At 40.0% G+C, this 14,137-nt stretch overlaps 1 protein-coding gene across 6 annotated transcripts in view; it reads right to left on the bottom strand.

Annotated features, from left to right (window-relative positions):
• FAM184A (family with sequence similarity 184 member A) overlaps positions 1 to 14,137 on the bottom strand; it is a 321,551-nt gene that overhangs the window by 13,725 nt on the left and 293,689 nt on the right. For all 6 annotated transcript variants that reach the window (XM_075340009.1, XM_075340014.1, XM_075340008.1 and 3 more), the window contains 2 exons: positions 2,257 to 2,374; positions 1,890 to 1,994 (listed from right to left, as the gene is read on the bottom strand). In XM_075340009.1, coding sequence (XP_075196124.1) covers positions 1,890 to 1,994; positions 2,257 to 2,374 — 223 coding nt within the window. The remainder of the gene's footprint in view (positions 1 to 1,889; positions 1,995 to 2,256; positions 2,375 to 14,137) is intronic.

Below are 14,137 nucleotides of genomic sequence, written 5' to 3'. Positions count from 1 at the left end.
CCCTGTATTTCACAGACGTTTCTGAATATTGTTGAGCAAACTTTAAAAGCTATTGAACATGCTTAATGTTCAGCATTGGAATGTTGCGTGGTGAGCATGCATATAAGTAATGGAGGTTAAGTGCGTTGCTTATTGTTTTTTGCGACAATTGTACTTGCTGATTCCAAGTCTTTCTCTCCCCAGGTGGTCCTTGGCTATTGGACAACTCTTCTGATAATTCTTTTCACACATCTGTCTGAAAATTTGCAGGGAGCACCTGGTAGTGGCCAGTTTATAGTGAAAGTTTGTTCTTTCCACTTTTGGATTATGGCCCCAACATTGCTCACTGGAGCTTTCAGTAATTTAGAAATTCTCCTGCAACCAATGTCATCAGTATGTTGTAACAAATGCCATCAGTAAGGTTGCAAATGTCTTGAGACAGCTCACTGGTTTTACCAATCATGAATTTTTTTTTGTGTGGCCTCTTGGTAATGAGACACCTTTTTATAGGCCATCAGTTTAACAAGTTGATATTATTTTTCAGTAAGTGGCAGGATTGATTTCTAATTACTGACATATTTCAGCTGGTGTCATGACTTTCCATGGCTTTTTCCACCTATCTATCTTCATGCTTTCATTACTTTTTCCCTGTGTCATTTCTCACTATTACACACAACATAATTTATGAACATCTATGGTTTGATTTCTTTTCCTGTGTGGATTGGATGGGTTGCTACCAACATCTGGTGATAAATTCATGTTAACAGCACATTTAGAAATATATTTACTTAGAAAATTGGTGACATGCTCAATACTTATTTCACATGCTGTATATATATATATATATATATATATATATGTATGTATTTATACATATATATGTTGTAACAGGGCAGTCCGCATGTATCTCAGAAGTGATGTAAACCTGGATGTCTGTTGTGGTACATGTAGTGCCATGAGTCTTGTTACGGTGTATCAATGCCAGGTTTTACGTATAGCTGGAGAGACAGGAGGGTCTAGCTACCTACATACCTCTGTCCATGGGTGTGTCTCATCTGTTAAGATGGAGATTGTTTGTTTGCCCCATGGTGAGGGTCAGGCTGAGGGGACTGGGATGTCTCTAGGAAGGAGGCCTCAGTAGGAAAAGAAAATTTACTTCTCCTGACCAGGACCATGGATAAGAGGTTGTAAAACCTCTTGGAAAGGTACATCTAGAGAGGTATGTGTATATTGGCTGGAGTCATTGAGTGGAGGTAGACATAGCTCCACTAGGATACTTGAGTAGTGTATCAGAACCCATGTGGGCATACCGCGAGGGTAACGGACTTGACATCTGTGTGGGTTATGTACCAGGATTGTGGTTTATGTGTGTTGCAATAAACCTGCTGAATTTTTAATTGAAGTGTTTCTGTGTGCTACCTTTTAAGAAGCAAGCTAAGTGAGTAACCCAATCACATGAAGTGAGTGAAACGGTCACAATGTATTTACCTAAGCAGATCAGGAACAAAGTAGATGTGAAACTGTTACTGCGCTGCTGAAGATATGACATAAATCCAGGAAACTTGAATGAAGGTGGTTTTATTCAATGTGTTTCGAAGTGTTACCCCACTTTTTCATCACAAAATCCACCGATATAGGTGTCATATCTTCAGCAGCGCACTAACAGTTCCACATCTACTTTGTTCCTGATCTGCTTCGGCTTTTTTAGCATGTGGACTCTGCAGCAGCTGATTACATGCTTTAATTCTGGTTGTGTTACTTATGTAACCCCATAAGTGGGGAACATTCCCTTATTACTCTTATATGTCCGTTGGGTAAGACCCTATTGCGCTTTTTCCCTTCAGTTTTAATCTTAACGTATATACCTATACATATAGTACCAGTCCTATTCGTTCCACTATATTACATACCTTTACTAGAGGATTGATAACGCCAACATTAGGACTTGCATTAAATACTTTGTTGAAGTTGGTCTCACGGTTCACTAGTTCCAGTTGGTAGAACTTCTTGTCTTCCTGCAAAAATGAAAGTGTCATTCTGACTGTGCTTCTTTCCCACAGTTTTGCACGTTCAGATAATTGCTTTCAAACACATCAAGTATTAATATTTTAAGCTCAAATTGTTCGTTTGTAAATGTCGCTTTGTTTAATAATTTATTGGAATAGCTATTATTTATGAGGCTCCAGTTATTTAAAGATCACTGAATTGTTAATGACAATGGGTCCTGATGGTAAACACTTTTAAACTCTAAAAAAGAAAAGTCCAATAATGTCTCACAATTAGTTTCTTGATAAGCTGGTCCCGTTCTGCAACCATATCTTTTAATTCAGAGATGACCTGCAGGTCTTCTGGTCTTGACTCTCTGTTTTGGTATTTTTCCTCCATTTCTGATAACCTTTAATATATGATACAATATGGTGATTTTCATTCAGTTTAACACAAGTTGGAAGAGGGCAAGAGCTGGAACATATAATAAAAGAACCCATTTTCTAACAATGATACAGAAAGCTGTAACTCGGTGTTAAGTGTCAAATTACAGTTTTCTATGTGATTAAATAGTTTATGTATTTTGTATTAGGTTAAAAAATGCTACATCTGTATACACACATTATATTGCAGGCATTATTAAACGTTTCCGTTTTGTTACCCGTAGATTAGACACTTGAAGCAAACCTGGTTCTCACTATCCATAAAACTTAGAAGCTTTACATATCTTCTTTTTTCCAAGTCTTGGGTAGCAGCTGTCATGAGTTTCTTCCTAGACAAATTCTTGTATTGTTCATGACAGCCATTGCCCACAATGTAGGGTACAAGAAGGCTGTATGAGGACGGTCCTGTAACAAAACATCTGTAGTCCCTTGACCAGTGGAGATCATGGAAGGAACAATGTGTGGCAGGCATAGGCATCTTCATTCCAGATGATAATGGTACCTTCAGATTTTTCCAGAGTTTCTCTTTAAAGTCCCATATTAATATATAAATGTTTCCCATTTTTATAATAGTAAATAGTGTAAAGATAGTTGATCCCTATCATGATACAAATTGATAGATTTGACAATCCCGGAACTTTAGCTACCTCAACCCAATTGCCCTGGTGTGATGGTAATCAGGGTAATAAAGAGTTAATGACAGCTCACAGCTGCCACTAAGCCCTAGATTAGTAATGGGGAGGGTCTATGAAACCCTCCTATTACTAATCTGTAAGTGAAAAGAAATAAACACAAACACCAAAAAAATCCTTTATTTCAAATACAATACAAAAAAACATCCTCTTTCAACCTTTCATTAACAACAAAAACACCCAGGTCCGATGTAATCCACATGAAGTCCCATGACGATTCCAAATTTGCTACATTACTGCATGCACAGCGAGCCGGTAAAGAACATGACCACCCGCTGTGAGCTTCAGGCAGAGAATGAGCCTCGCGATGAGAGGTGACATCACTCAGGTTATTTGTGGTCACAGCTGGAGGTTCCCCTTGTCCTCCTCCTGTGATCGCAAGTAATAAGGGGTTAATGACTGACCTGCATCTGCAAATCCACTCTTTAATGACTTCTTTAAAAACAGTACAAATCTTGTAGTTTTCACATATTTAAATAGGAGTCACAGCCAGTAACAGAACACCAGATGGATTTCGATCAGAATCTGATCTTGAACTTGGTGTAGATTGAGTTTTGGGCCAAGAGATGCAAATTTGTTGATGACATTTTTGCACCATATTCATACGCCCAATCTACACCTCCTGACAAAAAACTCGCATCACTAACACCTCATACCACATGCAGTAGAGATGCGTTTTTCTTGCCAGGAGGTGTAGATTGGGTGTAGGAATATACTATTGTAATTTCAGCACAAAAACTGCATCTGCAAAAATGCAGTTTTCTGTCAGGAGATGCAGGTCTGTGAACTGAGTTTACTGAGGTCACCTGAGGTCAGGCTACCTGCAATCACAGGTGGAGGACTGTGGGAACCTTAAGCTGTGACAGCAAATTACCTGAGTGACATCATTGCTCATTGCGCGGCTCAGTCTCTGCCTGAAGCCCACAGCGGTCAGTCATGTTTTATGGCCGCGCGCTGTTGCTTCAGATATTGCAGAGCTTGAATTATTGTCAAGGGACCTCATGTAGATTAGGTCGGACCTGGGTGTTTTGTTTTGTGTGTTTTTTACAGATTAGTAATGGGGAGGTCTCACAGACGCCTCTCATTACTGATCTTGGACTTAGTGGCAGCTGTTGTCTGTCATTAGCCCATTATTACCCTGATTGCCACCGCACGAGGGCAATTGGGTTGAGGTGGGTAAAGTTCCGGGACTGTCACAGCTAATGCATGGACCAATATTGGGTGGCTGCTATTTTTAGGCTGGGGGGCCCAATAACTAGGGGTCTACCCAGCCTGAGAATACCAGCTCCCAGTGGTCGGCTTTACCATGGCTGGGTATCAAAATTTGGGGGACCACACACTATTTTTTAAATTATTTATTTAAATAATTTGAAGGAAAAAAAAAAGCTGCATGCGGTTCTTCTTATTTTGATACACAACCAAGATAAACGCACAGCTGGTGGCTGCAGCCTGTAGCTGTATGCTTTATCTGTGCTGGATGTCACAATATGGGGAGACCCTGCGCCAATTTCTATTTATTTATTTTTCACCACGATAGACCCACAAACAATATCTGTGATTCCAAGCAGTCAGACATGGTGCCACTCAGGGTGGGGGCGCATCTGACTGCAACCAATCACAGACGCGGGGACTGCCGGTGGGCGGGAAAAGCAGTGTATAGGGATGAGCGATAATGAGCAGCCTTAGAAGCAGTTACAGCTGCGCTGGAGACTTGGTAAGTCTAGCATGCTTTCTTTTCTTTTCTTTTTTTTTTATCTTCCGAGTTGCTGGACCTGGATTATTACCTGGAGTTCCCTGAGATCTGATTTCAGTCATTTTGGGGTTGATATAAACTGACTGTAGTGTATTTAATAGGATCTTTAACAGAAGCTCCACAAAGATGTTGTCTCTCTTGATGACTTCTAATGCCTCATACAGTGCCTTGTGAAAGTATTTGGCCCCTTTGAATTTTTCAACCTTTTCCCACATTTCAGGCTTCAAACATAAAGATAAAAAATTTAAATTTTATAGTGAAGAATCAACAACAAGTGGGACACAATTGTGAAGTTGAACGAAATTTATTGCTTATTTTAAACTTTTATAAAAAATAATAAACTGAAAAAGTGGGGCGTGCAGTATTATTCGGCCCCTTTAAGTTAATACTTTGTAGCGCCACCTTTTGCTACGATTACAGCTGCAAGTCGCTTTGGGTATGTCTCTATCAGTTTTTCACATCGAGAGACTGAAATTCTTGCCCATTCCTCCTTTGCAAACAGCTCGAGCTCAGTGAGGTTGTATGGAGAGCATTTGTGAACAGCAGTTTTCAGCTGTTTCCACAGATTCTTGATTGGATTCAGGTCTGGACTTTGACTTGGCCATTCTAACACCTGGATACGTTTATTTGTGAACCATTCCATTGTAGATTTTGCTTTATGTTTTGGATCACTGTCTTGTTGAAACACAAATCTCCGTCCCAGTCTCAGGTCTTTTCCAGACTCCAACAGGTGTTCTTCAAGAATGGTCCTGTATTTGGCTCCAACTATCTTCCCATCAATTTTGACCATCTTCCCTGTCCCTGCTGAAGAAAAGCAGGACCAAACCATGATGCTGCCACCATGTTTGACAGTGGGGATGGTGCATTCAGGCTGATGAGCTGTGTTTCTTTTACGCCAAACATATCGATTGGCATTGTGCCCAAAAAGTTTGATCTTGGTTTCATCTGACCAGAGCACCTGTTTGGTGTGACTCCCAGGTGGCTTGTGGCAAACTTTAAACAACACTTGTTATGGATATCTTTGAGAAATGGCTTTCTTCTTGCCACTCTTCCATAAAGGCCAGATTTGTGCAGTGTATGACTGATTGGACAGACTCTTCCACCTCAGCTGTAGATCTCCGCAGTTCATCCAGAGTGATCATGGGCCTCTTGGCTGCATCTCTGATCAGTCTTCTCCTTGGTTGAGATGAAATTTTTGAGGGACGGCCGGGTTTTCGTAGATTTGCAGTGGTATGATACTCCTTCCATTTCAATATGATCACTTGCACAGTGCTTCTTGGGATGTTTAAAGTTGTGGAAATATTTTTGTAACCAAATCTGGCTTTAAACTTCTCCACAACAGTATCACGGATCTGCCTGTTTCTTGGTCTTCATGATGGTATCTGTGCTTTAAACAAAAAACTGAGACTTTCACAGAGCAGGTGCATTTATACGGAGACTTGATTACGCACAGGTGGATTATATTTATCATCAGTCATTTAGGACAACATTGGATCATTCAGAGATTCTCAATGAACTTCTGGATTGAGTTTGCTGCACTGAAAGTAAAGGGGCTGAATAATATTGCACTCCCTGATTTTCAGTTTATTCTTTTTTACAAAAGTTTAAAATAAGCAATAAATTTCGCTCAACTTCACAATTGTGTCCCACTTGTTGATGGTTCTTCACCATAACATTAAAATTTTTATCTTTATATTTGAAGCCTGAAATGTGGGGAAAGTTTGAAAAGTTCAAAGGGGCCGAAAACTTTCGCAAGGCACTGTATCATCTCCGGTTACTGAGACCCTTCACAAACAAGTGGAAATCATATTATTAGATATTTTTCTCATTTCATGTCTTCAGCTAGCTGCTACTTTAAATGGCCAATGTCAGTTCTCTACTGAGAAAAATAAATATGACAAGCGTTCCATCATTTTAGGAATAGCAACTAAATCAATACTCTACTGGAAGGAAGAAAAATCAAGAACGAAGATATACCACAAACAGATCCCATCTCCTCTGATAGTTGATTGCTCACTCAGAAGCGCAAGCAGCTTCTATAATTGCTTGAACAGAAGCCAGATTTTTGTGCACAGACACAAAGATTAAGAGAGTCATTGTGGAAAAAATTGGTATTAGTGTCTCGAATTGTGTTGCTTCAGCTCTAAGCTTATCTACTGTATAGTACCATATCTGTGTATAGACCTAACCTAGTAAGGTGTTAGGTGTTATTGGATTTATACACCCAGATATTTGTCTGCATTGAAAAATATTTAAAATTTCTACAATTCAATTTCATAGGTGTTGATATATACAACTAATAGAAGACAGCAGTACCATTGAGAAAACAATGGTGACCACACAAGGATGGTTATATACAGAACAGCTAGTAAATGCTAGACTGAACCCCAGTGACTTATTCAAAACTAAATTTAATATCAAGAATTTACGACTAGAATTTATAGTTAGGTCTGAACTACTAAACAAAGTGATCGATATGGGTTTATGAGCCATATACACTCTTTTCTCTTAAAGCCAGCCATTTGAAACAAGTGAAATACTAAAGCTACAATACTAAATTTGGTGGTGTTTCATTAAGTGAAGGACATTTTAAGCACTTTTTGTGCAGAAAATCTGCATGGAAATATGGCGTTAAAGGGCTATTCACAAAAATTAAATTATGCCCAATCCATAATGTTTAACTTGATGATTGCTGTGGTCCAAATACCGGGGCCCCCAGGGATCCCAAGATCAGGGCTCTGCAACCCCGTTCCAAATGGAGCAGAAATGCGCATGCTCAGCCTCTGATCCTTGCACTTTGTAACCCCCCCCGCCTCCTTTTAGGATGGGGCTATAGAGCCCCATTCTTGAGGAACCAAACCTCCACTCTTGGGACCTCAAGAGTAACAGTGGGTTTTGACCCAGTGGTCAGGAAGTTGTCATCTCATGAATATGGAATAACTTGATTTGATGGAATAACCCTTTCAAGAAGCTTTTAAAAAAATTGACACAGCAAAGGTTTTGTTAGAAAATAAAAAAATGTGTAGCACCACTGGAATCCTTCACCTTTCCAGCTCCACTACTCTATTGTTCCCCACGAGGACGGAAAGTAATGCCTTGTCAGTCACCTGGCTTTGAAGCCTCAGCAGTCGGGTTACTAAGGAACAGTATCTGTATTATTTATTATGAAGTCTTAACTAGGACAAATTTTGAAATGTCTTGAAAAAACCTTTTAATTAATTGAATTTGATTAGTTACCTTACAATAAGTACAAAAGCCAAGAAACAAAACTAGCTATACAATGGAAATTTCATTTAGTAATCTATCAATCTGGGTAAATAAAGGGCCCGTTACACACGTCGATTAATCGTGCGTTCGCATGTGCAATCGCACCCGCCCCCATCGTTTGTGCGTTACGGGCAATTTGTTGCCCGTGTTGCACAAAGTCGGTAACCCCCGTCACACGTACTTACCTCCCGAACGACCTCGCTGTGGGCGGAAAACATCCTCCTCCTGAAGGAGGAGGGACGTGCGGCGTCACAGCGACGTCACACAGCGGCCGCCCAATAGAAGCAGAGGGGTGGAGATGAGCGGGACGTAACATCCTGCCCACCTTCTTCCTTCCGCATTGCCGGCGGGACGCAGGTAAGCTGCAGTTCATTGTTCCCGGGGTGTCACACGGAGCGATGTGTGCTGCCTCGGGAACAATAAACAACCGGCGCGCAGAAGAACATTCGATTTTTTTGAAAATGATCGACGTGTCAACGAGCAACGATAAGGTGAGTATTTTTGCTCGTTCACAGTCGCTCATAGCTGTCACACGCTACAATATGTCAAACGATGCCGTATGTGCGTCACTAATGACTTGACCCCGACGACATATTGTTAGATATATCGTAGCGTGTAACGGGCCCTTAAGTTTAAAGTAGTGACATACTTTTCTGTTTTAGGTGGACGCAGGAGTGGATAGGTCGATCCTGGGTGATGAGGTCAACAGACTGGGGTTGTGGACCAGTTTAGATATCTGGGCATTCAGGTATCCATGCCAATTGGGAATTACATTACTATTAATCTAGTCCCTTTGCTGAAGCAACTGCGAAGTAAGATAACTGCTTGGAATAAGCTTTATTTATCAGTAATAGGACGGATTAATCTTATTAAAATGGTGCTTATGCCCAAGATACTCTATGTGTTGCACAATTCTCCTCCTACAGATCGTTTTTTTTAAACATGTAAGAATTAATGAGATTGTCTCCACCACCGAGTCCTTGTTATTCACTTGTCCTGCTCAGGCACCAGCCCTTGCTTCCTTTCCTTAGGCTTGTCTCTCTTTGTTGAAGTCCACACCGGGTTACAGTGCTACATCTGTCACGTCATCAGCCAAGGACTTTTAGGGCCGGCTCAGACATAGGTGCTGTCTGAGTATTCAGAAAGCATAGCAGTCAGCTTCCACATGTAGTACAGGAATTTGCTGCAAGTAACCAGCTTATCTACTCATCACTATTGTCCTGTAATTAACCATTTTGCTTAAAGCATAACTGTCATTTTAATTTTTAGTTCATAAATAAAATTATACAATGAAAATAAGCAACTTTTTATTTCAGAAATCAATAGTACACATGAAAATAATCAACTTTGTAATATTTCTTATCAGACAAATTTGCTTCTTTTTCTGCTGGAATTGATCAGTCATTATCAAAATTCTCAATTCTGAGGTGAAATCTGTATTCAGTAGTGAGATAGGACATGGTAGCTGTTACTGATGAGATTCAGTGTAAAAGGAGGAGGAGCTATAGGCAGAGCTCCGCCCCTCCGCCCTCTTCTATGTATATAAAATCTAATCACTTTCAACCGCCATCTCCTATCTCAGTAAAGGGAAAGTCTTCACTGAATACAGATTTTACATCAGAACTGAGAATTTTGATAATGACTGATCAATTCTGGCAGAGAAAGAAGCAAATATGTCTGATAACATATATTACAAAGTTGATTATTTTCGAGTGTACTATTGATTTCTGAAATAAAAAGTTAAAACAACGGTTATGCTTTAAGGTTCCAGAGTGACTATACATCTTCACATCCCGTAGATATCTGCACTTCTGGCTTTGTGACTTCCATTTCTCTTGTTCTGCTTGTCTCTTTGCTGTCCTGCATACACTACACTGCTGTCCTGGTCCTTGCTAATCCCAATGCCATCTGTCAAGAACAGTTCCGCTACACCAATGCCTCTGGACCTGGCTGCCCACCTTGACAGAAGAGAAGCCACCTCACTAGATGAGCCATTACACATCCATGTGGGCACTGCCATGATGCCCAAGGAAAATGTGGTTATACTTAAGCCCATCCATTTGCAGGTTCCATCTGTAGGAGTGAGGGTTACTGCTTGTTAGTGTCTCCCTGTTCTGGTGTAATCAACTTACCTGTTTTGGCCATCCATTCCCAAACCTTCTATGGTGAGAGACTCGTGCACAATATTCATTACTTTATCTGCTCATTCCTCTAACTCATTTCTGTTCCAATAACTTACGGTACTTATGATTGACCACACAGTAACAACATCAACTTTTTGATATCATCACCTCCCTATATAGAGAAGTATATTCTCTGTCTCACTGCCAGTACATTTGTATTTTCCCTTTTGCTGTTTTTTGTGCTGTTGCTTTATTAATTTCTTCTAGTTGTAATAACTGTTGGTCCCCAAAAATATTTTATCATACTGATATTCTTTAACCTTGCTGAATTGCCTGTTTATCCTGACACCTGCTTCCTTGTTTTTGGATCATCTTCTTTTTCTTCACTTGGTATATCTTTGCAAGCTATAAAATCAAATGCTGATTCAATTGAAAGCAATCATGGAAGAGGGAAGCCGTCCACTCCCTACCGCATTATTCTCCCTCTGCATCCGAAGGGTCAGGGAAGCGGGCACGTTTACATCACTATTTCGCCCCTGCTGTGCTAAGCAGTGAACAGCTTCAGATTGCTCGGTGCCTAGAACGTAGAAGAGGGGGAACGAGGAGAGGTATTTCACTTAATGTGGGGCTCATTACACTGTATGAATGACTATGTGGGGCCCACAATACTATATGGAGGACTAGGGATGGCTAGTGGACTTACTATGAAGTTTGTCAGTTGTTTGGTAATCAGAGTCAATCTGGGAGTTAGCAGTTCCATTGTAAATTACACACGAAATTCCCATCATTAGCTACATTTGGAAGAATATTTTTTGTGAATCCCCCAGTCCCTTAGTAACAGGGGTCCATTCACATATGTGCATACAATTGTTTTGCTATAGATAAACAATATTCAGTAAATGAAAACAAGGCCTTGGTAGCACAATTTATTAATCACTATGATCCAAGTCGATCACTATATACAAGTTGATTGTTCCTTGTTTAAATGGAGCATCTCATTTTGAAAATGGTATCTGATCTTCAGGCAGAATGTTATAGAGCAGAAGAAGTTGATCAGATTGATGTACAGTTTTGTAGGAAAAATTCAGCAAGATTTGCATTTTAGCCAATGAAACACCTGATATGTGTATGTATAGTGACAAGCGTAAAATATAGTGAAAAGGGTAACAATGTTTTGAACTTTTGATGTTCAAACTTCATATCTCACCATCCTCTACAGCTTTGATCATGAGACTACCTTTATTTTATAGAACCTCAAAGAAAGCGGAGTCATAATCCAAAATTATATTTAAAAAGGTATAATTTTATTCAATACAAAATTCATAAAAATAACACACAGTAAAAAAAGGGGGAGGGGGAGAAAGGAAGGTGCAAGGAACAGCATAATAAGCACAATAGGAGTAGTTGGTAAGCATAGGGAGGTCCAAAAATGGCATGAAGTGCAGAAAGGTGCAGCCTACATCAAATGTGATTGATAATTACGTAGTAGTAGTATTGATGTCTGGGTCAGCCAGATCATAGAACACACTGCAGTAGAGCCAGTGAACCTGGGAAACCTCCTTGCACCATATAACATAAGCTGGCGTCACTGACACAAAAGCACATGTAACATTTGAGGTATGTATTTATGATATAGTGGTGCAGACAGGAATCCCAGTACCCACATAGAGGAATGCTGCCAGGGTGTAGTAAATTGCAGGCATCCAAGACTTCATACAAATGATGTGATTAGTCACAGAAAGTGCAGAAAGATACAACCTACATCAAATGTGGTTGATAATTACGTAGTAGTAGTACTGATGTCTGGGTCAGCCAGGTCATAAAACACACTGCAGTAGAGCCAGTAAGCCTGGGAAACCTCCCTGCACCATATAACATAAGCTGGCGTCACTAATACTACAGCACATGTAACATTTAAGGTATATATTTATGATATGGCGGTGCAGACAGGAATCCCAGTACCTACATGGAGGAATGTTGCCAGGGTGTAGTAATTTGCAGGCATCCAAAAACTCCATACAAATGATGTGATGAGTCAGATCGGCTGTGCATCAAAACTGCACTTCAGCCACCATGTTGCCCGGTTCCATAAGGTTATGAATGCTCACCCATAGTGAAGAGATGCGGTAAGAGCTGTCCAGGGGGCCCCCCTTTATTTTATAGATAATCATCTTGGCTTTCTCATACAGAAAATTGACTTGCAACTATTTAGCATGTTTAGTTATGCAGATTGTTGTCATATTAGTGCATTCTTGGTATTTTGCTCCCGTTGTTTACATTTTTTTTCCTGAATACAGCAAATTACAACCTGGTCATACATTCCCTAATAGTTCTGTGTTTTATTAGGTTGATTCCCAAGTGAAATGTCCCTTTTCAAATTGAGGAGCATGCATGAAGAAGATATCCCATGAAAAGAAAAATAGCATAATTGTCACAAGGTGACCGTTAGGATAGCCAGGGACAGGGGTCCCTTTGCTGCCCCTCACACTAGGGGACCCCAGGCTATTCCTAACCTCTGGTTAACTCCTGATGGCGGAGATGCCTGAGTCCCGTTCCTGGCTCTTGATCAGTACTACTCTGCTATTGACAAGGGAAAACCCAAACTCTAACACACTGCACACACAGGAATAGACATTGAGAGACTAAAGATTAAAGCAAGAGCAGCAAGGTAACAACAAAAATGTAACAATGGTTAACACCACAATCTCACTCAGCAACAAGTATAAAGGCCACAAGATAGTCTTGATCACAATAACTCACCAGACTAGCTAAGATAAACTATAGCTTGAATAGGTGTAAGGATCTACCCAGCAAATATAAGAGGGAGCATACAGTCCCTGACAGACGTTCTGTTGCTTATCCATGTTATGTAAATAAAATCTTATAACCTGACTTTAAATTCATCCATTGGTTTTATAAATTAATCTATTGAAAGCTGAAACGCTCCCAAATTTGGTTTACGGTATGAAAATAAAGTTGCTGCAAAGCTGAAATATTGATCATTTAATGAACACAGAAAGGTCAGATTTTAGCAAGACAAAAGTTTTGTCGCCCACAGAAAGTAATGTGAAATTCAAACAAATGATTAACTTCAGCCTCTTGATAATCAAGGCTTTGGTCACAGGGTGGATTTTTGGTGTGTTGTCAGAGGTCAAGTTGCAGTTCAAGTGAAGGTCTGGGGTGCTGGGTTTCTTTTTATACACACCCACTAATTAAGCGATCATTTAGTGAGCACAGGTGAGGATGTAAACTAGGATAGGGTGCATTATATGACAAGGCGACAAAACTTTTGTCTTGCCAAAATCTGACCTTTCTGTGTTCATTAAATGATCAATATTTCAGCTTTGCAGCAACTTTATTTTCATAACCTAAACCAAATTTGGGAGGATTTCAGCTTTCAATAGATTCATTTATAAAACCAATGGATGAATTTAAAGTCAGGTTATAAGCTTTTATTTACATAACATGGATAAGCGACAGAACTTCTGTCAGGGACTGTAGATGATTGGCTTTTCCACAATGGGATAAAATGAGACTAACAAGCAGACTAGCAGAGATTAGCTCTTGCTAGCCTGCCTATGAATTACCACTCTGCAGGTCGACACCTGAGTCTGCCTGTGTTGATCACAGACACCAGAGAAGTTATCACTTGGAGTGTAAAAATCTGTAGTCTAAACAGAACACAACATCGCCATGAAAGTAGGTGAAATTTGTAAAAATCTGTGTGACAACTATCCAGCTCCTTTATAAAAGTATCTCGACCAAGCACATTGCCAAACGGCTTCATTTGAGTGCCATAACCGTTGGAAGAATACAAAATGAAATCTGTCCATACAGTCAAAAGCCAAGAGGGGGATATCCAGGCAAAATATTGGAGTCAACAAGTGGGCTTAT

This window comes from Anomaloglossus baeobatrachus, chromosome 3 (genome assembly GCF_048569485.1).
Source record: "Anomaloglossus baeobatrachus isolate aAnoBae1 chromosome 3, aAnoBae1.hap1, whole genome shotgun sequence".
In the NCBI taxonomy this organism is placed as follows: Eukaryota; Metazoa; Chordata; class Amphibia; order Anura; family Aromobatidae; genus Anomaloglossus; species Anomaloglossus baeobatrachus.
This window is presented reverse-complemented; position numbering and strand designations above follow the sequence as displayed.